This window comes from Meleagris gallopavo, chromosome 7, assembly GCF_905368555.1.
Source record: "Meleagris gallopavo chromosome 7, MGAL_WU_HG_1.1, whole genome shotgun sequence".
Taxonomy (NCBI): domain Eukaryota; kingdom Metazoa; phylum Chordata; class Aves; order Galliformes; family Phasianidae; genus Meleagris; species Meleagris gallopavo.
Window position 1 is genome coordinate 26,031,354 of NC_139410.1, and position 22,687 is coordinate 26,054,040.

The 22,687-nt window shown below is 41.8% G+C and overlaps 1 protein-coding gene across 5 annotated transcripts in view; it reads right to left on the reverse strand.

The window, feature by feature from the left end:
• Positions 1–22,687, reverse strand: part of SEMA5B (semaphorin 5B) — a 251,596-nt gene that overhangs the window by 15,798 nt on the left and 213,111 nt on the right. For all 5 annotated transcript variants that reach the window (XM_085228315.1, XM_085228316.1, XM_085228314.1 and 2 more), the window contains 9 exons: positions 19,498–19,679; positions 16,336–16,479; positions 14,809–14,956; positions 13,222–13,447; positions 12,389–12,607; positions 10,483–10,653; positions 9,416–9,565; positions 8,465–8,509; positions 5,054–5,259 (listed from right to left, as the gene is read on the reverse strand). In XM_085228315.1, coding sequence (XP_085084441.1) covers positions 5,054–5,259; positions 8,465–8,509; positions 9,416–9,565; positions 10,483–10,653; positions 12,389–12,607; positions 13,222–13,447; positions 14,809–14,956; positions 16,336–16,479; positions 19,498–19,679 — 1,491 coding nt within the window. The remainder of the gene's footprint in view (positions 1–5,053; positions 5,260–8,464; positions 8,510–9,415; positions 9,566–10,482; positions 10,654–12,388; positions 12,608–13,221; positions 13,448–14,808; positions 14,957–16,335; positions 16,480–19,497; positions 19,680–22,687) is intronic.

Genomic DNA, 22,687 nt, shown 5'->3' on the forward strand with positions numbered 1-22,687 from the left:
GGCAGTTAAAGCTCATTTAAACTAGAACCATTGACTGTCTCCCTGCTACAAAATAGGTGTGATTTTCAGTGGCAGTAAAAATGACCATCGCCAAGAGAGAGACATTTAAAATCCATACGGACTTCCACTTTCTTATATCCCGAGCTTTACTTCATTTTGCAATGCTGGAAGCCATGCCAAACACTCAGTCTGTTGTTTTATTCAGAAGGATTCTTCTTCTGAACACAGAATTGGTTTCTGTTTCGTAACCCTCCACATTGATATTTTATTGCCATGAATTATTCGTGATTACTAAGTGTGGATCACAGTGTCTAGAGACTTTTGACATCTGATCTGCATTCTCATTTGATTCTCAACAGCACTGTTCTCAATTTATTAAAAAATATTCATTCTATTTTCTATTTTATTTGGAGTTCCAGGAAATCAAGTGAATATTCTACCATTTCCTGGTAGGTGAATTTATATTTGCTATATAATTTGGGGCAATTACAGGACTCACAGTCCTACCCAATCTAATGTGCATTTTTCTGGTGTTTTCCTGAAAAATTAAGGCACAAGTTGAAACATAAAATATTTAGTTTCCATTTTTCACTGCCATTTCCTGCAATCTCACTCACTTTTTATTTCACATTCCCCCACATATATTTACTCTTCAACACAAACCACTATTTTGCTTGAGCACAACTTCAGTATTTGACCCCTAGCGTCTGTGAGAGCAGCAGTGATGCCTAAAACGGATGCAGTGCTTGAGTGCCTCCCTAGCTTAGTTGAGGCAACAGTACAGAGGGTTTGACTGCATGACTAATGACTATGCTTAAGGAAGGAAGGACAAAGGGAAGTCTGTCCAGCACAATCAAGAAGAAAATCTGCAGAATCATCATCACAACTATCCTGCAAGCTTTTATTTCTCACTAATCACATCTGGCTTGATCCAAAGGCCATTGGGTTTTGGATTTGGACCAACATGCAGATGCCTTTGCCTGTCCATATCCCATGTAGAGTAGAAAATTGGCTCTCCTTATTGGCAGAGGACTTAGCAATAGGAAGATGTTCACTCCAAACCTTTTCTTCATGTGCGGCAGCTCGCAGTTCCTAATTCTCCAGGGCTCAACACTGACCCTACATCCTCCTGCTCCGACTCCGCTATCATCTGGCTTTCCATTGGCACGATGCTAAATAAGCAACTTGCATGAAAAGACACCAACCAACTGAAGCAAGACGTCAAAAGAGAGGTTCTTCCCTTTGCTTTGATAGCCATATTCTAAATAATCATTGTGGCAGTACTGGGAAGGTCATAGATGGTTCTGTAGCCCATCGTGCCAAAATGTGAAGAGTAGATAATTTTTATTTCATTATGCTCTTGTTCTGCACAGACTTCAATATTGTCAAAGTGCTGTATGAACTTTAACCAATTAATGAAACATGAACTGCTTATTAGGTGACCCAAAAGTTCTCTCCCCTACAATCTGTGAATAACAAATGAAAATCAACGTGCTGCTGGTAAATGCATATGCATGAAATCTTTTAAGACATCATGGCTAAAATAGCTAATAATAAACCTCGCAGCATTCCTGAGAAAGTAAAACAGGAAGGGAAAACCAGCCAGCAAAAATAACACATTCTTCTGCAAAACACTGCCTAGGCAAGTTAGCGTCAGCAAAATGATCAATAGGTCACCATTCTGTATCATATTTACATCTGATCTGCATTACTGCATTGCTAGGCTGAAATGCCCAACAAGGCTCAGATCAGCTAGCACTTTCTTCATTAAAATCTGCCTTCATATAAAATTCACCTTGATTTATGAGTCTGCCTTCAGAGCTGTACATTTGAATGCAACATTGCCAAACCTTCTACTGTGTTCTACTGTACCTGCTGGTTGGAGAGCAGAGATATTTCAAGATGAAAATAAACTAAAGATGGCTGCAGAAGGCTGAGTATTATCAAAGAATGTGAATAATAGGCTTTTGCATATGCTCAGCCTTCTGCTACTATCACATCACTGCGTATCATCATTTTTTGTTACTGAAAAACAGCCTGCATGCTATGTTTTTCTTTAATCGCGGGTACATTAACTTCTCCATGCACACACACACACACACACACATGCAAAAGCCTACAATTCTTTTGCTTTCACCAACTAAAAATGTTTGGGGAATTTTTTTTTATTTATTTATTCGCATCTGCTGTGTATACTTATTTGGTTTTAGAATCTGGAATTTCAGGTGTTTTCACTTCCTTTCATAAGTACACACTTGAAATTCAGATGGGCTCATATACAAACTCAGTCCAACTCCCATTTTCCAGGAGGTAAATTTTAGCTCCTTCATCACTTGAATGTTAATTGTGAAGCATCACAATAAAACCGCACGTTTCTTGAAGGCAGGAAAAAATTCCCTCCTGACCCTAAGAAAACTCTGCCAGTTATTCCTAAATATAAAAAGCTGGCTAATAATAAGTTCTGTAATTACACAGCACAGAGCACACAGAACCTTCCGCTTACTACACTAACACTATGTTCTTCTAGGCAACGCTGAGGAGTGGCGAATTTGTATTATTAAATAAGAAATTTTCAGGCAAGACTTTAAGGAAGGAGGGCCAATAGAGAAGATAAACACAAGGAAATATTTTACACGAACAGAGAAAAGGGGCTCCACTTGATAAATAAATCTTACCTCTTCCAAAAATCTATTGCCTTGCTCACCATTCTGAATATGACTCTGCAAGTAGTCCTTTGCACCTAAACATATAGTTTTTGCCTATCAAATGACTGCAGGTTGATGCACCTGAACTGTTTCACCTCCTAATGTTCTGTAAATAAGCCTCATTTGGTATGTCTTTCATAATGCCTAAGTCTTTTCTCCTCGAGCCTAACTCATACAGTCCCTCCCAGCTACGTAATGCCTTCCTCTAAATAAACTACATTTTAAAAACTTGATCTAGTGCCTCTGCACTTTGTGTCCATCAGAAGAAGTCTCTAGCAGCTGCTCACTGTTGCTACACACTAGATCAAGTATTCAGAGATGGATCTATCAAGGAGGTCAACTCCCTCCTGATACTTCATTAACTAATCTGCTGCTATTTTAAACTTTGCTCGGCTTTGTTATTACTTCTACTTCACTGCACCACTTTGCACAGACATATTGCTTTTCAGAACCCATTTACCCAATCAATCAAGATCATTCTGGGAACAACCTCATTCTCTTCTAAATTTTAACTATTCTTTCTACTTCAGCATGATCTGATGGAAGAGGATAATATAAATTATGAAGAAAATGTTAATATAAAGCCAATCCTGCAGTGACATACTTTTCCCACAAAAGAAAAAACAAAACAAAACAAAACCAAAAAACAAACCACCTGTCTTTTGCCTTCATTGTTTGCTATGCAAGAAAGAAGGTGATACCCTTTCTCACCTTCATTCCTGGAAGACTTTCTCACTTGCATCTTCCTATTAACTTTGTCACAACTCCTCACATAACTGAAAGTTTTACTGTCATAGTTTGAAGCTTCTAGGATCAGGTCCCAGTTCTTTACCTGTCTTAATAATTTATTACCTAACCCATGTATACAGAGCGTGTAGAATAATACATCCCGTGAAACTTTGTTAAAAGCCTCTGAAAATCCCAATATGTCTGCTGCTTGCCTCCCATCTAGATCAATATTTATTTAATTTAAAAAAGGAATCCAATTTGCCTGACATGATTTACTTTCCACAAATCTGTGCTGACTCGCATTACGATGCTGCATCCTTATTAAACTGTATGCAATTGTAGCCTTATAATACTAGAAAATGTATTTCCAAGGCAGCAGGATCCTCTGAGGGGTTACAATGCCCAGCCCAAGGAATTCAGTGCATTCTTATTGCCCAGCTGGTCTGTTATTTTCCAGCTCACACTGTTTTCCCTTAAAATGCCAGAACAACACTGACTCTTTTCAAATGACTTGATACAAGCTCTTAATTCTGATGCATATTTACGTATTCACACTGCAAATCATGGTCATATATCAGGAGTCCTCTTGTGCCCAGAGTTATAAAGTCCCTATGTTGAAACAACCCCAACACCCAGGGTGTTCAGCCTGTGGCAATGGTCCCACAGCTGATCACAATGTTGGGTCTCAGTCAGGAGCCAGTGCAGATCAACAGAAACAGACAATCATAATGTCAACAGCACATTGCTTTACGAAGGAATGAGCAGCTGGAGGATTTATTGCTGCTTTGTATTCACATCCCAAACAATGCTCTGCGCTGTTCAATTCACCTTAGGCAGGCTGTTCTTCCCACAGTGACACAAAAAGCACTGCACCTGTCCCACTGCTCAGCTCTCTGATCTCACATTTCACCTGGAGACCAATCCTCATACAGAGTGGTGTGCTACTGTTTCAGCATCTCGTCTCCTGCACCCTTAGTCCTGTCTTCTCAGAGAACAGGTGATGTTCACCTTAGCAAGCAGATGTGCCAACAGAATACATCTCTTCAGTATTCTCCCAAGGCTTCAGCACCCAAGTCTACAGCTATCATTAAATTTCTGCATGGCTGCCTGGGGATAAATCCTGTCCAATCCTGACAGAGGGGGCAGAACTCTCTTTGCTTTCTCATTTTCTCCACTTTTGCAGTTCACAAAGCATTTCCAGAATCTCATCCTACCAATAAGCATTTTCCCAGCTATTTGTCAATGAAGTTTCAGTTTTTATTCTTCCTCCCCTCCGTTTCCTCTTTACTACGCGCTAACAAAGCAGTGAACTGAGCTCTTACTGATTTCTTAGAGGACAATTTGTATATGTACAATAGTCAGAATGGCCTGGTGTGTGTTGGTATGTACTTGCCAGACTGGCATTCATCAGGACTGTGAAACAGAACAAAATCCCATTGCAGTAATGAGACTTTTTAACCCCTTTGTAACAGTATGGCTAAATGCCCCTTCAGCCCCACATACAATGGCAACAGCTGGGCGCAGAAAACACCAACCTACCCAATTCAAACCGTGACATAAATACAGAATTGTTCAGGCAGTATCGAGCTGTTTGTGGCATTTCCCATCGAGTACCCTACCTTGAACTCCATGGGGGTGTACTTCTCGTTCTTGGGGGTTGTGTTGCCCTTGTAATGAAGATGGTTGGGAGTGGTTGGGTGGATAACGGTCGACTCCTGGGACTGCCTCTGACAGCGCTGGCAGTACACGTAAATCACAAACGTTAAGAGGCTAGAGCCAAAGAAGCAGGAGACCCCAGTGGCAATCAGATGGATGAGACTAAAACCTGCAAGGGAAATGACAGGAGACGCTATTTTTAAAGAACAGCCTTTTTCCCTCTCCCGACAAGACCACAGGTGCAAATCACAGCCGTGACATCTCAGGATCAACTTTAATAAGCTGTTGAAGCCCGAGTCTTACGTTCCAACATAAACTGACATAATCTCCCCGAAAATCAGTCTCCCCACTGCAGCTCTGCCTTGTGCAGTTTAACAATTTCATGCATTGATTTCTCAAAGCTCCCACCCTGTCTTTCCTCTCTCCCCTCTATTGATATTGAATCTAAACATTATGTTAAGCTGACAGCTAAAGAAACGAGCCATACAAACAATGCACATTAACGGATTCCAAAGTGTGTGTGTGTCATGGAAATAAAGGGATAAAAATCCTCAGTGTTTCTCTGAAGGGGAAGGAAAGGAGGGGAAAGCCCTCTCTGTCAGCTGCCCGAAATGCCTATGGGACTGTGTGTGGGGTGAGTGAGATACACAGTCCTCCCCCGTGTAATCCAAGCATACTCAGCGTTCTTGCTTATTCACAGGGGAGTGCTGCTTGGCCACCTCTGCACTACCTCTGAGGAGTATTTGTACGGCTAATGGTGAAACAGCAGTCACCGAGGGAATGAGAATCATAGGGAGGAAAAAGGAAAGGGGGTAACTGCTAGAAAAAAACCTGCTTTGTTAGCTTCCTCCACAAAGACAGGAAGGCAGTCGCAGGCAGGTGTCGGTGCGGTAGCAACAATGTGAATATTTCCAAAGGAAAAGGCTCCTGGTCCAAAGCCTCCTGCACAGATCTCTCCACATGGGATTACAGCAGCACCCTACGAGCCCTAGGAAGAAGCTGTAGCTTCCAGGTGTGCCCCGTGCACTGGGAATACCTGACTCCCAGCTCTGGCTGTTAGGAGAAGAGTGTCAAAGAGTACTCCTTGCTCTGCCCTCCCTTTGGAGAGTCTCAAACCCCACTGTAAAAGGAACTGCCAAAAAGATCCCCACCAACACCAGAACAAACATTAGAGATCCTTACAGCCACCAAGTTAACGAAGCAACCAGAGACATTCTTGCGTAGCAATAATTTACGACCCTTCTGTATTTTGCTGTGTTGCACTGGGGAATCTACAGAATAAGAATCAGCAAGGATGGCCCCAAATATTACTGTCTTCTAATGCTTTTTCTTTGTAATTTTTCAAGCAAGAATGACAGGGGACAAATGCCTGGGAAGGATGCCCGACTGCTTGCCCCCCTAGGACAGCTGTCCCGGAGGATGGCCATACTGGCTCAGTGGGGACTGCAGTGGCAAAATTCTTATACTACTTAAAAAGCCAATTCATTTGGGCAGACTGCTGTGTTGACTTAACTGTGTGCAGAGAAATGGAAGGGACTACTCTGAAAGTGGCTTTAAATGAGGTTCATTCTTAATCTGATCACGGTGTGCATTTTTTGGTGCCATCTTACATTTTAACTGATACGCTTTTCAAATACAGAATTCTGCCCATTAGTCTGCTGCACTCCTCTAATCTTTAGTTAAAGAATATCCTCCTGAGTTTAAAAGGAACCAAACCAACAGAGTCCTACAGCAAAGTAAAGCACTTCAATCATAATTATAGTAAGGAACATACAGAATTTATTAGACTGACAAGCTACATTTATTTTTCAAACCACACTATAAAATTCTACTGCAAGATTACCACTTCCTATTGTGTTCTTACGATGGTCCAAAAAATGGCAGAAAGACAGCTATTTCCTACTGAATATTGTTAAGATATTTACAAAAAAACATTTCCTTTCTCAAAAATCTCAGCCTACTTTACCTCACTTGTGAGAGCTAAAACACAGACCTGTAACATCATTTAGTGAAGCTACATGATACCATTTCATTCTCCTTCCATCCAGCTTTGCTTATATTGAACTGAATGTCTCAGTACATTTCCCAATTCACTTCAGTAGGAAATTCTTCTTAAAACACAGAATCATAGAATATCCATAAAGTGCTCCTACATTTCACTCTCTCCTTTCAAAGAACCATCTGATTTATCAGGTGGGTTTTAGCAGTACCTGAGACAAAAATTATTTTGTCTGCAGTACGCAAATCCCAGTGGGAAAGCTTTCTGGTTCCTCACTTGGAAAATACAGATATTCTGAGATACATCAACGCATTTTCTGTTGATTGGCTTTCTTGCCAAATACTATAGAATTCTAAGTAATAAATGACATTAGTGATGGTAAGATGTGACAGTAGCAAGTATAATGCTATTAGAAAAAGAAGGAAATGTGAATAGAGAGTATAAGTGCAGAATGCAACCCATAGGAAGGAGTCCTGGAACTGAACAAGATATATTGCACTCTCTGGAAGGGAAGGACTGATGCAGAAAACCATCTGTCATATTGTAGGTGTTGAAATCTTATTTACATTGATTGAAAAATCAATTGATTGTCCAACAGTTACAAACACAGTGGCTGCATTTCCATTCCACAGGTGGCATGCTTTTTTTTTTTTTTTTTTTTTTTTTTTTGTCATCATCTCCACAGGGAGAAAACATTTTAGCAGCCCACAGATCATTTAGATTTCAGGAAAGCAGGGGTGTGGTGCTAGCAGGAATTCATTAGTGTGACGCTAGCATTTAAAAACATGGAAAGCACCTGCCATTTTCTTTAGTCTGGATTTTTATCACAGTGGCTCACAGGGCAGTGGAAGAGTGATACTAATGACCGGATCTTTCCAAGTTACATGCAGAACGGAGACAACTTCTTTGAGGTGAGGACTTCAGTGAAAAGAAGAACTTGGAGGACAACTACTAAATCAATTCTAGTCCTATATCAGAAAAGGAACGAAGAGACTTTGTTCAGTGAAGTCTTCACAGGTTACTTAAAAACACCTGCCTCCAAACAGCTGGAGGCTTACAGTGGTGAAGTGAGGACTGTGCTTTCCTTTCTCTTGAACCTTTTATCCCATGGGTAGAGACAGACAAGTTGCATACTCCCTGGTTATAAATGACCCTTGGTGACCAAGCCAAACCCCCAGATAGACAAAAATCTTGGAACTGACAAGTGGCCTGTGTGATACATTCCTCCAGTCTGACTCAGACAGCAAGACTCCAGTGGAATTAAGGCTATCACTGGGATGTGAGCTGTATAGATTAATGGTTTGCTTGATACTGCACAGGGAGAATAGAAGCCAGGTTAAGACAAAAATAAGATATATGGTTAGTGGTATCCTACCTCCACAGTTTGTGCTCTCATCAATGCTGGATGCTGGCAGGATCACTAAACAAAGAGAAGAAGATTGGAGAAAGTTGTCATTTTGCCACCACTTTACTTCTTTAAGTAATTAAACCCCCCTGTGATTCAGACACAAGAAGCTGCTCATGTTCTGCAGCAAGCTGAGAGTCTCTCTAAATTGAATGAAAAGCTCAGACTGTGAACCACATGCAACAAAACCTCTAGAAAGACCTGGCAATTACAGTACAGTTACCTGATCGCTATTTAGCTTCTTCAGTTTAGGGGAAAGAAGATAGCTAAGAAAATCATGGAAAAAGAGACTACAACCATCTGGGGATCTCAAATTTTTAAGCCAGGTCATTATAGTCCAAAAAAGAACATTTGGACGATGCTATTCAGGCTAGACCAATATCAAATATTTTCCTGAGAGATTCAATTTCCACAAAAAAAACAGAATGGAGAACGATGACTGCCATCTGTCCATCAATGATGCTGCTGTTTGACCTTTGATTTTTCTCCCCGCATCACATAGTGGTTGTCTCCATCTACCCCTGTTTGCTTCTTCATGCTTTTAGGATGCTTCCTTTCATAACTGAACCCAGGGATCTTCTTTTGCCTGCACCGTGCTGAGAATAGAGCTCATTTTTATAACCCAGCCCAAGATGAATTATGCAAGGTTACAAGGTTCAATTTGGGTGAAGCAATACTAGTTATTCATTCCAGATCTAGGTAATTCTGTATTAAAAGAGAGCTGAAATGCCCCAAAGGAATGTCAGTTATCCCGTACCTTCAACAAGGGAGTTGATAACTTATTTGTTAGTTTGCTTGCTTTACTAGAAGCATCCATACCCTTTCATAGCAGAGAAAATCTCACCCCTAGTTTGACGTCTGGTCATGAGCTTCTCTCTTATATTGACCCACCCTCTCCCTCTTCAGTGACATGGTACATACCAGGAATTTCATTATACAGGCAATCTTGGTATTGTGTGCTGTTTCCAATGCACTGAGAAGAGTCTGGGCTGTGCACCTCGCAGTAACGGCTGCGATACTGGATGCCCTCTTCATTACACAGGCTCCACTCTGACCACTCTGACCAGCCACCTTAAATGCAAGATCGAGAAAATGCACAGACAACATCACCAAGAAGGAAAAGGATCCCTTGTGGAAACGAAACTTCTCCCATGCTAGAGAGTGTTCAGATCCTCACCTGGGCCTCTCCCACACATCCAATCTGGGGGTCTTCCACAAGTTTAATCATCATGATATAAATAACAGTGCAAGCATCATAATCTACTTGTCAGATTGTAATTTTCTTAATACAGAGTAAATGAACCTTTGCTGGAGCACTGCACAGTGCAGAATTGGTTTTAAAACTCCTATATCAGCTTTGTGGTTAAAGACGCAGAAGCAGTTGGATGGGACAGTTTTGCACAGTACCTCCAAATTTGATGTAGTCTCTCAGGGATACCCCAAGCAGCCAGCACAAATTACAGTGCTTACAAAGTTTTACTAAGGTTGCTAAGAGGAGGAATCAGTCTGCACTGGATCAGAAATACACAAAAGTGGTTCAAAGTCAGCACAGATGTGAACTTTGTCCTCTGAGCTGTAGCACGCATTCATCTGCCAGTCTGTGTAAGACAGAAAAAGGATCTCCCCTTCAGCAACAGTACAGATTGATGCTTCATGACTCCTTTTGTTTGTCTTGAAAGCTTCCACATTCAAGAACCAAAGTCTTGTTTTTTCAATTACTTTCAATTGATCATCTGTTAACAAGATTTTGTCTGGCTAGCACCAGAATGCCAGAGCGTGGTCTGGTGAGCAAGTAAAAAGAAAGGTGATGAAGCATTTGATTTGAACATTAGGATGTCTGCTTTTTCCCTGGTTCAATTTACATTTACTGAATGGACAGTAAAGCTACTAACTGATGGTGTTCCTGGCTTATTTTTATGACATGCTGCAGATGCTCCTTGCTCTCATCAGCACCCTAATCAGCTGAAGCAGGGACCCAAAGTGGCTACCTTCACACGGGTGGGTGTTGCAGAGAGCCTCCTCAGTGTGCAGCCCGATGCAGATATCCTCTCCACTAGATGGAGCTGGGTTGGTGCAAGTCCGTGTGCGCTGGTAATGCCCTCCTCCACAGGTTGCCGAGCACTGAGACCAAGGAGTCCAGCAAGACCACGAGCCTTTTACTGAAGGATATGGAAAAGCAAGGAGAAAGAGGTACATGCAAGTGATTACTTCTCTCACTGTGACACAGAATCCCAGTATCTCACCTAGATCTACCCTGCCCAGACTAGCTAGCATTTTCTTGTACCCAGGACATTTGGGCCTCACAACAAGAGCTTCGTGTCAAGGGAGGGTTGGAATGTGCTGCACTCTGTGGATGCTAAATGAAGTCCATGCACAAAAAGACTGCATCATAAAGCACCATAACAGAAACTATTCTGTACATTGTTTTATTTTTATGCAACTTTTTATAAAATATCCTTATTGCATTGTCTTTTGACACTTCACCTATAGTAACAGCACATTTACTTGGAAAAAAAAGTCATACAACCTAAGTGGAGTTTATATGACATCTTTCTTCTGGGGGTCCCAAGTCTTTTAGTCCCAGACTTCAGAAAACAGTAGCTCAGAGGCTTTATGTAAGCACGGTCCCAAAATACTTTAATAACAAATCCAGGGTGGGAACTAAGAACTCTGGTTCCCAACCCCTCTTGTCAGGCTACTAGACTACCTGATTTTCAGGTCCCCATGCCACTATTTCAGGAGATAATAACCTCGTGTCTCAGTGCAAGATAAACCCAGGATTTGTGTATACATATTGAGTGAGGCAGGAACAGAGGGACACACAGAGAAATAGCAATCATGCACTCAGAACAGATTGAAAAACATCATAGTGTCTAAAGGGAGAAAACAACACAGAAGAAGGGCACAGACATTGGTGAAAAGCCACTGAGAGTTTCCAAAATAGTACTAATAGCTGCCTTTATAGTGTTAGAGTTATTTTCTTTTTATAGGCCATAGAGTGCAATATTTGACACTTCTGCTATGCTCTTGCTACACATTCTGATCATGTTTTCCTATCTGCATTGGCACTTTATCTTTGCACTGAATTTTAATATTATAATAATACCATAATAATGCAGCACTTTCAACTGTAGGCCACAAACTATATTGCCAGAGGTAGACAGAGCTACTGTTAGAAATTGCTAGAACTACAAAGAGACATGGTGATTTGTTTAAGATCATTTAAATTTAGCTTAGATAGCTATTACAGAGCAAGGAGAATGATAAGAGAGTGAGAATATGGTAGTTAATGGTCTATTATTACTATTCTGGACAAGGAGTGCAACATAAACATGAGGACAAACTTGAAAACCAGGAAACCAGGCAAGAATACTCCCTGCTGGCTGTGCAGGAAATGGTAACTGATGTCAAGAGTAGATGCCCATCGCAAGAACAATACGTAAGCAGGAGAGGGGGAAGAAACAAGTGTTCACAAGAAGAACTGCCACATCAAGCATCTCTACAGCATTAAGTCACATTCATTAAGCCCGTCTCCTCACCAAGGTGCTAGATGTACCATGATGCTCTCCGCTGGATGGAGCATCAAACCTACCTCAAGCAAAACACTACTAACCAAGCCACCATATTTAGAGGTTGTGGATGTGTTTCCCTCTTAGCCTAGGTGAAACATAGGTCACAGCACCAAAGTGTGTGGATTGCATATATGAGTCATTACAATAGTGTTGTTTTTGTTGTTGTTTTTTTTGTTTGTTTCTTTTTTAATTAAGGAAAATCCCCCAAATTAAAGAAAATTTAAAAATAAAAGCACCTTGGAAATACTGATTTTTGGTGTCTCTGCCATTAAGATGAAGAACAATACCTCTGAATTTCATGCAGGAAGATAATCATGGTTACCTGGGCAAGGATGTGGGTTGCAGTCTTGGTACTCCATCGCTGACCCCACACAAGGCAAGCCACCATTTTTAGGTTCAGGGTTTGTGCATGTTCTTTTCCGGATTCTAAAGCCCAACTCACAGTCCCTGGAACAGGAAGACCAGGCCCCCCAAAAGGACCAGCCCCCATTGATAATCCGTGCAGGGGTCTTACCAGTCTTGAGGAGATCATCAACAAGAGCTTCAAGGAAAAAAACCAAGATATCACAAATCAATCAATTGCTGGGCTTTAAAAAAAAAGTCTTCAGTTCATGAATAAAATCAGGATTTATACATTCTGAGGATGAGTTTCTGATGAAAGCCACTGAGTTGTGTTCCATAGCGTTACAGCAAAGCTAGGAGGAAGTGAAATGTGTGCACACAGAAACTGAATCTAGTGATAATCTTATAAATGAACTTTCTGCACAGCAAATTGTGGCAGTCTGGGCTGTGCTGTCAGGACACTGACTTGCACTACAACAGTAGCGAAGGGAATAACCCTGGAGGCAGTGCACAAGGGACCTCCAAAGAGAAAGAAGAGTGAAGACAAACTATCCCATAGAATATCTCTTCTTACATCGTCATTATTTGCCCATTCTCATTAGGGCAGCCTGGAAGTACCAAGAATAACTCTATATACTACCATAACAGGGCTGCATTGACTTCAACATCACAGGGCTCTCTCCATCCCTGCCATTCTGCAGTGACGCTAGTCATACATGCCAAGATTTATGTTCTTGCTATTCTGAGAGAATTCCCCCTTCCACCACCAAACTTAGGCTTGTCCCATAGTTCCCCAGAACTGGCAAGACATACAGTCAGTTTCACACATAGCTGAGCCATCATTGGGACAGAATCGACTCTCAGTTTTCTTTCTCCCAAACTGCAGCTCATGGGGATCAGACAGCTGGGCACGGCACGTGTAGCGGAAGCGCTGCTCCTGGCGGGCACCATTCTGGGTGATGTTGACAGGCATCCAAGGGGTCCAGGGTGTGTTCCTACGTACTTCTGGACAGCTCTCTGGGTTGCAGGTCTTATATTCCTGCCAGGAATGAAAACCACTGTGACCTTCCTTATCAAAGAGCAGACTAACTGACACAAATTTGTTTGCATCCTAAAAAACAATGGGGTACCCTCTGTATCTAAAAAATCTTTCATTCACCTTCTCTGACCTCACAGATACAAGATAGTGCTGGGTACAGCAGAAAACATGGGCACTATGGAGGCAGTGGTGGCACATAGTCTCAGATGGACCTCAAGGATGAACTGTGTTTAATATTTTTATGTCTCCCTCAGGTTTGTATTTCTTTGCTGACTCAGAGTCCTGTGGGGCTTAGAATGCACGGTACGTAATGAGCAGGAAAATAATACAGGCAATGCATAAAAGTAACAACAAACTAGTTTTCTGCTGTGACTCTGAGATGCTGCTCTCAGGCCATCCTAGGAGAGCCCCATAAGGACAAAATATCAGTAAAGATCATTCCTTGAAAAGTTTACTGTTTTGTTTCTAAGACATTGTTAGATAATCTTTTTTTATTGCTTCTTGTTGTTGTTGTTTGGTTGGCTTTTTGAACTCCCTAGTTCACCTTTTGCCATTTTTGGTGTAAAGATGAGCATCTGTAGAGTATAGCCAACTTTCTCACTGGGTGGGGATGGAATGATATGGGGTCTTTACAATTCTTAACCACCAGCAGGAGGAATTCCAGTGAAAGACATTGAGTTCTTGTCTAAAAATAAATAAATAAACCCTACGATTCGGGCAGAAGGAGAGAAATGTAATGCTTTAGGACTTTATGATTCTAGAGTAAATGCCAAACAGCTTGTGAACAGATGGGAGGTTCCAGATCAGATCTGCTTACACTGAAAGAAAACTGCCCATAAAACTAATTAAAACAGCTGTATGAAACAGCTGCCAGAATAGGAAAGGCAAAATAAAGAGAGAAAATTGGTAGTCATTGCCTCATTGATGGGTTAACTGGGTATTTGACCTGTTGGTTACTCAAGTATGAAAACGAGGCTCATTTCTGTGTAGGACCTCCTTGACTCAGCAGGATCATTCTTGGGAATGGGAAAATGAAATGTAGAGTGTCAGGTAAAGGACTTGATATCTAAGTCTAGAGAAGCCTGCAGAAGCTCTCCGTATGCCAGTCTGTCCTAGCCTGTACGCACACACAGACACACACACAGACACACACGCACTCACACCAACTTCACTGACTTCTGGAATCTGCCACCTCTCTGCTTCCCAGTTCATTTCAGCATCATCTCCAGCAAGAGCTGAGGATAGCAATTTCTTCTAGCTTGAGAAATAAAACCAAGATGGAGAGAGGAGTTAAATACCAGGACCTTAGAAGCTAGATGCCAATAGGTGCCTGATATTCAATGTCAATAAACAATACATACCACAGAACAGCCTGGACACGTATTTCCATTTTCACAGGACCTTTGCCTTGAGTGAATTCCTCCACCGCAATTCACACTACATTTATTCCAAGGACCCCATGAAGACCAAAAAATTGGCAATGGACATGGACTGTTCTCATTACAGAATCTGAAAGGAGAAAGCGCATTATTCAAAAAACATCAATATCAGTACAACTCAGGGATAAAATGATGATGGATGCAAAGCTAGACAGCACACTGCATTTGGGTGCACTTACTGCATGCATAGAAAGCTAGCAGAAGGCTGACACAAGTCAGATTAGCAATATTCCTGTTCATGGCAGAGAACTGTATCCTTTATACTGGTGGAGGAGTGGTTGGCCATGCTAACCACTGAAACTGCTAGAATCATAAAATCAGAGAATCCTTAGAGTTGGAAGGGACCTTTAGAAGTCATCTAGTCCAACTCCTCTGCAATGAACAGGGACATCACAGCTAGATCAAGCTGTCCACGGCCTGATCCAGCCTCACCTTGAATGTCTCCAGGAAGGAGGCTTAAGTAATAGGAGGTCAACCCAACATTGATCTGTCAGTACTGGCAGGTGCTAAACACTTGACAATCTTCTCATCTCATGATTTGGCCCTTACTGTTATTTGGTCCCTAAGAAACTAGTGTTGTAACTGGGGCTGAACTGGATGATATATGCATCTAAAAGCAGGTCCTGAATTAATGTTATCTCATGTTCCCTTTAGAAAAGGTAACTTCAATTTTGTTCAGCTTTTTAATCAATATTGTTCTCAAATTGAATCACACAGGACTGTAATTGACTCAGATGTAGTCCTTAAAACCCAAAAAGAACCATTCTGAATGGCCACAAATCAAACCAAACATTAAAATGTCCCGAATAAGGGAAGTTAAATGAATTGCCCTTTGTATTCTGAGAAATGCAGAGAGATCTGTCTTAAGTGACCACTCAAGGAACAAGCAACAGTCTACTGCCAAGCAGAGGTGGCCTTTAATGAAATGTCAAAGCTGGAAACCAATCTGGATGCCTTGAAGCATGTGTTTAAGGAGGGGCTGGGCTTGAAGAAACAAGATAGTGCAGATAGCTCTGAAAGTTAAAAAAGCATTGTTTTTAATTGATTTTGCATGAAAGTACAGATGGGAAAAAAAGATGACTTTTTTTTATGCTACACCCTGCAAAAACTCAACTCTGAATCTGTCTTGAGTTGAAACTGGCAATGAAAGCTGCACATATTCAACTGCTTCCTTGGGGACAGGTCAGAACAGTGTAACTTTCTGTAGGCCCTACATTGCTGACAGCAGACACAGCTTCTCCTTTCACTGAGAAGGTGTCAGTCCCTGATGTTCAAAGAACATTGCAAGAGAGAGGCCATATGTGTGAGTAACCTCAGCCCCCCTTGGCCACGAAATTCCTCCTGCTCTGTATATTCAGCCTTATTCTGCGTTCAAAGAAGATCCACCATTTTCAGCTGCCAACATTATAACCACAGAAGTCAACACATAGTGTCATTAACATCTCTTACCTCTCTTCCCTGCTCTGTCCAACACAGACCCTGCCCCCGTACCGGGGAGCAGGGTTGCTGCAGGACCGCTGGCGGACCTGAAAGCCAATCCCACAGGAGGTGCTACATGGGGCCCAGGAAGACCAGGGTGTCCAAGCGCCATTTCTAATTAAAAGTGTGAGAGAGAAGAGATTATGGGAGTTGTCTAATTGTCTTCCCATGCTTAACAGTCAAACGCATCAGGTACTGATGAGAGACTGCTTAAACTAATTGAAGAAATTTTCATAACAAGCAGACCACACCAGATGAGATTTATAAAAGGGACCCTCAAGATTGTTTAGCATTGGCCTTACTTCCCTGACACTGAAGTGTCTAAGAATGGGATAGGAAGAGAATGAAGCCAACACTGAATGATCTTGAAAATGCCTCCTAGGATTTTCTGGACAAGTGTGATTGCTACAACTCCCACTCCTATTCCCATATCATCTTCCCCATGTCTCTCTCTTCTGAGCCAATTGATGATCCCAAAGTTGTATTTCCTGGACTCTTTGACTCCTATGCAAAGGGTGCAGGTTTTGAGGCTCACCAATGCCAGTTATGCAAAAAAAAAAAAAAAAATTATCCTCTGCTAATTCAGAAAACACTGATGCTTTAAATCTCTTGCAGCAAAATTGCTGCCAGCTCCAATGATTTTCTCACAAGCTTCATAATATTTGGTGTTTTCCTAAAGCCTTTGGCATTGAATTCTATTAGGTGGAAATCTCAAACTTCATAAAAAATAAGAATAATTGCTTCTGGCTTTCATGGCAGCTTGCAAACATCACTGTAGTGTGACCTTAAATCTGTGCAAACCAGAAGGCAAGTAAGAGCTCAGAGGCAGGATTGAGTTTCAGGTTAATAAATGATTGCATCTCAAATGAGAAGTGGTAACTGAGCCTGAAGCAAATTTGACGTGAAAACCCTGAGTTCACACCTCACAACAGAGATGTCAGAGCATGTGCAAGTGGCCAGCTTCTCTGAGGCATGCAGTAACTCCACCACGTGCTCACATGGAAGCTGACATTTTCATCTTAAAAATCTCCTGATTATTAAAGCTTGCTTTGGTCTGATTTGGCAGGACTACTAAACCTTAGAGCTTTACCAAGGCAAGAGAGGAGGAACCACATCCTGTCTTCTGTGCTGCAGGTTTCATTTCATTTGGCAATGGTCTGTCTTGCAGAACTGCCTCATCTTGACACTTTACTGCCTTAAGTAAAAAAAATCTTCTTTTTCCTCTATAGAGAAACCTTTCTAAAAAGTCTAGTCAAAAAACAACTCAGGTGCTCTCTGGTTCTTGAAAGCTAAGCTTGAAAACAGATGTTAATTTTCAAAGCGTTTGCTGAGCTAATAACACTGCTGGCAAGAAATATTTTCTGGCATAGCACCAATCGGAGCAGAGGATGAAAGTTAAAACCCACTTTGCCCTTCACACTTTTTGTATTTGTTATCAATTCTTGCCAGTTCTTGGCAGCTTTATTTCAGAACCCTGATAGATATTTCTCCCCTCCTCCTCTTGCTCTCGTATCCCTCTTCCTTCTTCACTTTGCCTCTCCCACCTCAAACAAGGTCACAGAACAAGAAATTCACTTACATAAAAGTGCTATTCTTCCAAGTTATTCTTCCATGTTTTAAATGACCTACTACCTCCCTAGTCCTTAACTCAAAACAAAGATTATATGTTAAAACATGAAAAGACAAAATCAAATGGAAGGTTGCTGCTATTATGGGGGGAAAAAAAAAACAAAAAACAAACAAAAATCTTGTCTAAAAATTCCTCACAAAAACAATTTTCAGTATCTGTTGTGTTAGAGGGTTTTTAACAGAAAGACACTTCCCATTTTCAGATTTTCAGATTTCTAATAGAACTCATCTGTAGCCATCCTGCTTTCTCCTTGCAAGAAGAAATCTCAATGCCATATGAAGTCAATTAAAGGAAATTTGAAGGCTGAGGCGGATGTAGGATGACCAGATGTCCTTATTTTTCAAACCATGCTGTTTTCCTGTGTCTTAAGATTGAATAATTTATTTTTCATCCTCTTCTCAGAAGCTGTTCCTGCCTATTTTGCCATCAGAGCACTGCTGAGAAACCCATCCCTCTGGCGTAATTTGCCTTTGCCAGTGACATGAACAGACAGCGCAGTGAAGGCTCTGCTCAGCCCACGGTGGCAGCACAGAGGTAGGAATGACTACACATCTTTTAGGCGGCACAGCCCACAACTGGAAGGAGAGATGCCAAACCAAACATGAGTATTACTTAATTTTTGGTGCCAAGACCAGCACTGCTCTCAAGGGAGGAGCCACAAGACAGCTGTCTTTAATGGCATCAACATTTATAAGGAAGATAAAGTAGATAAAAAACTGAACTGTCCCAATATTTACCAAAATATTGACTGGCACCACCCTGCTTAAGTAGTATTTACCCTATTGTGTCATCTTTCCTTGAGTCATTACATGATGTAGTCTGAGGGTGATGGGGTAGCATGGACACAAACACGGCAGCTGTGTCTAGGCACCCCACCAGAGGACATTTAGCTTCCATACTGCTAAAGTATGAGCTCCAGACTTCCCTAAGAAGATGGCATGGGCATAAGCTGAGCTGCATGTTATTTATGGGCCATGCCCAGTGAGTGTGCCTCCTAGGTGCCTCTGGCTGCCAGGATGGCATTCTGCAGGCAACACACGGGACATGAGTAGTGCAGGCAAACCTTGCTTACAGCCATGTTAGGTCCTGTCTCTTCAAGCACTGGTCTGCAGGAGCTCTGTTGCAAAAGCAACACAACCTCAGAATTCAGACTTCACAAAATAATGACTGAGATTTAGCTTATTACTGTTCAGTTGGATAACATCTACCTCTACTTTACTCATCTCCTAATGAGTCACTAGTTACATACACTTGAGGGAAACTGAGGCTTAGTATAGGCAAGGTTAATGTTAACTTTGATTGGGGTGCCCATATTCCAAGGTAGGTCCCTGTCTGAGACACACGAAAGTGCCAGGATCCCTTTGCTCTAATCTCAAGTTGGGTCTCACATACATTCTGTTGGCTGGGATACATCATGGTCACAGAAACAAAAGGAAAGAGATAAGCTGGGAACGGTCACAACTATTGCTCCCTTCCAAAAATGCACAGAGATGCTGACATGCCTTGAACAATTTGCGACCTCGATCCTGGCCCCTTCACAGCTGCGACCTCCACAGCGAGGACGAGGGCTGTCACACGAACGTGACCTACACATACAGGAGCCTGTGCTGTCCCCATCTGAATGCTCACACAGTTGCCATGGGGACCAGGGCCCCAGTCTTCCATTTGTGGTCAGGTTTTTCACCTAGTTTTAGGGAAAAAAAAGAGGGAAAAAAAAAATCATTACTAGCAAGTTTACATTTCTGGAGATGTCCCCACAATAAAAATGCCAAACAAAGCTGCTGGGGCAATTAAGATGTAGCTTAGATAGGAGCTGTCTGTGCTTGTGAGTAGGATTCAAAACGGAGGGTTGTTTTCAGGCTATGCCGCATCAATGTTTACTTCCAAATTCCACCCCACATACCTAACATGTGCACACAGGCACCCAAGCAGCCCTGCCATGCAGCACCCGCCTGCAGGCCACAAAGCCACTCTGCTTGTAGGTCCCATGAAGCACAGCTTCAGCCTTCTGACCAATACATAGCCAGCACTTGTTGTTCCCTTTCTGTGATGCTTCTGCCTTTGTAGTGCTCGAGGCTGCTGGTATAATCACATCTATAGGCTCAGACTGAGGCCTTCCTGACTTTGTCCCCATCCAAACACACTGTAAGAATGGTCTTACACATTGTGGTAGCAACCATAGGGCTATGCAGCCCCTTCTCTACCCATCCTACAGGCACCGTCCCCAGGTGATGTGTGGGATGCAACATCACAGATTGCTTGAGTGAAGCAAATGGTTCTTTCAGAACAGTAAACATTCCCCTGGTTTCCCTGAAGCCTCAGTGCACACTAGGGAGCACGAGATTTGGACGCAACAAGCAGTTGAGTTCTTACAACCATGACACTCTAGGGAACCTGATCCAGCATCTGCAGCTTGATAGTAACCCCAGTGCTGCTCCTTGAGGAGCTAAGAACCACAGAATCACAGAAAGATTAAGGTTGGAAAAACTATTACAATCATCTAGTCCAACCATCCACCCACTACCACCATACCACTAAATCATGTAGTTCAATGCCACAGCTACCTTCTTCTTAAAAATCTCCTGAGACAGTGACTCTACCACCTCTCTGTGCAGCCTGTTCCAATACCCCTCCATCCTTTCTGAGAAGAAATCTTTCCTAATATCCAACCTGGTGGCTGGTGGGATGCTCAGCAGCTTTGATAAACCCATTGGCAAAGGCAACGCAGGCCTTGGCCTCAGTGTTGCACACAAAAAGGAGTGAAGAGGAGGCTGCATCCCTGGCTTATGGTCCTGGTCCCAAATTTGAGCCAGCTACCGCACTGTGCCACGTTCGGCTGAGCTCTGTAGGCAGCAGGATCAATCCCCTGGAATCCCCTATAGGGAAGTCATTTTTCCAAACCAAGGCATGGTGAGGCTGTGAGCCCACTCAGACAACTGTGGTCACAGAGCAGAGCATTCAAACACTCATCCTCTTAAACACACTGCTCTGGGCTTCAAACCTGGCATGGTCAAACACTCACAGTGCACCTCTGGTGGGTTGCAGTCTTCCCATCTTGCTCATCTGCAGCAGCATCAAAAATACACAGCAGTGACACAGAAGTAATATAGATCTGTTACTGTGCTTTTCAGGCAGCAGTTGGGGAGTATCAAGCATCTGTTGCAAACCTTTATTTGCAGTAGATTACCATGTCGTTATAAAAATTTGCTCTGGGCTGCAGGTTACAAGGCAAGACGCCCAGAGAAAAGAACATTGAGTTTTGTTGTTGTTTTTTGCGTTTGTTTTAAACACGTGCGCAGTCAAAAACCCATTCAGTTGGGTTGCTAAAAATCGGGGAGAAAAAAAATCAAAAGAACTACTTTCAGATATTTAATACTAGATTTTTATCTCCTTTTTCCTCCTGCCTTACAAAAGTCATAATTCAAGTACTGGATCACTCCTATTCATTTTTGAGCCAGAAAGCCTTGCTGATTCCAGCAGGGAGCTCTGTTCAGAAATCAGTGGTATGATATGGCCCGTGGCTTCAATTAAATAAAAAAAAAAGCTGACAAATAATTATTGGCTCATAAGTGATACTGGGAAGCAGCCCAAAAATTAAACAAATAAGCAGCCATAGTTGAAATATTGGGATTTATAAACATGTCACGTTGTGAGTGTGGGAAGGCTCTTTTTACTTATGAAATTACACATGGATTATTATTCCATCTTTAAACTTGTAAAAATATCTTCAAAAGAGCAAACTTGGGAAGTAGGATAAAAACTCATGGGCACTGATCTTTTTCAGAAATATCTTTACAATGCAAATCCTTTGCATCCAACAGCATCTATCAGACAGAGATGACATCTTTAAAACATCTGTTATCAAATGGGCATCACTTATCTGATACTTCTAATTCCAGAGATCTCATATTTAGTAAACTGACATACTCCTGCCAAAGCTGTCACCATTTCCAACCAAGAGTTGATGATTGGACTAGATGATCTCAGTGGTCTTTCCCAACCTTAATCATTCTTTAATTCTATGACTTCATTTCCCATTTATGGGCTCAAATGCAGGATATAAAAATTCAAACTACTGCTCCTACTTCTTGCTTCCAGGGCATTTTCAGTGTTTATTCTGATATTACAGATAAGGCCAGAAGCATTTCTTGTCCTTTTAATATATCAGTACTTTTTCTTAGGATTCAAATATCACCTGCTCATAGCTTTATCAAGCTTTGATTATTTCAGCTGGAATTTTCCATTCTGGCTATCTGATAGGTGGTGAAATTTTTTTTCAAAGTTTCAGTCAAAATATTTCAATCATTTCTAAAACTAAACCTAGGAGAAAAGAATGTTTGTCGTCCATAAATAGCAACATTTTCCTTGAAACAAGTGAGTGCTCAGAGCAAGAAACTGAACTTTTTTCACTGGAAAACTTTTCCCACTTTCCATAAAACGTCAGTCAAATACGTCTGGAGTATAAAGTCCTTGGGAAGTGGGAAGGAAAAGTGTCAGTTTTCAGAGACTCTATAGATTTTGATTTTGGCACTTGAAGCCCATTGGTGTGTGCTAGAGGAGGGTAACTCTCGGCACTGCAGCTGAGTGGCTGCACAGAAATCGAGAGGAAGGTATAAGTCTGGTAATCATATCAAAAGGAAGTTGGAGATAGATGAGCAAGAAAATGGTGTAGCATGTTTGACACTGCAACCA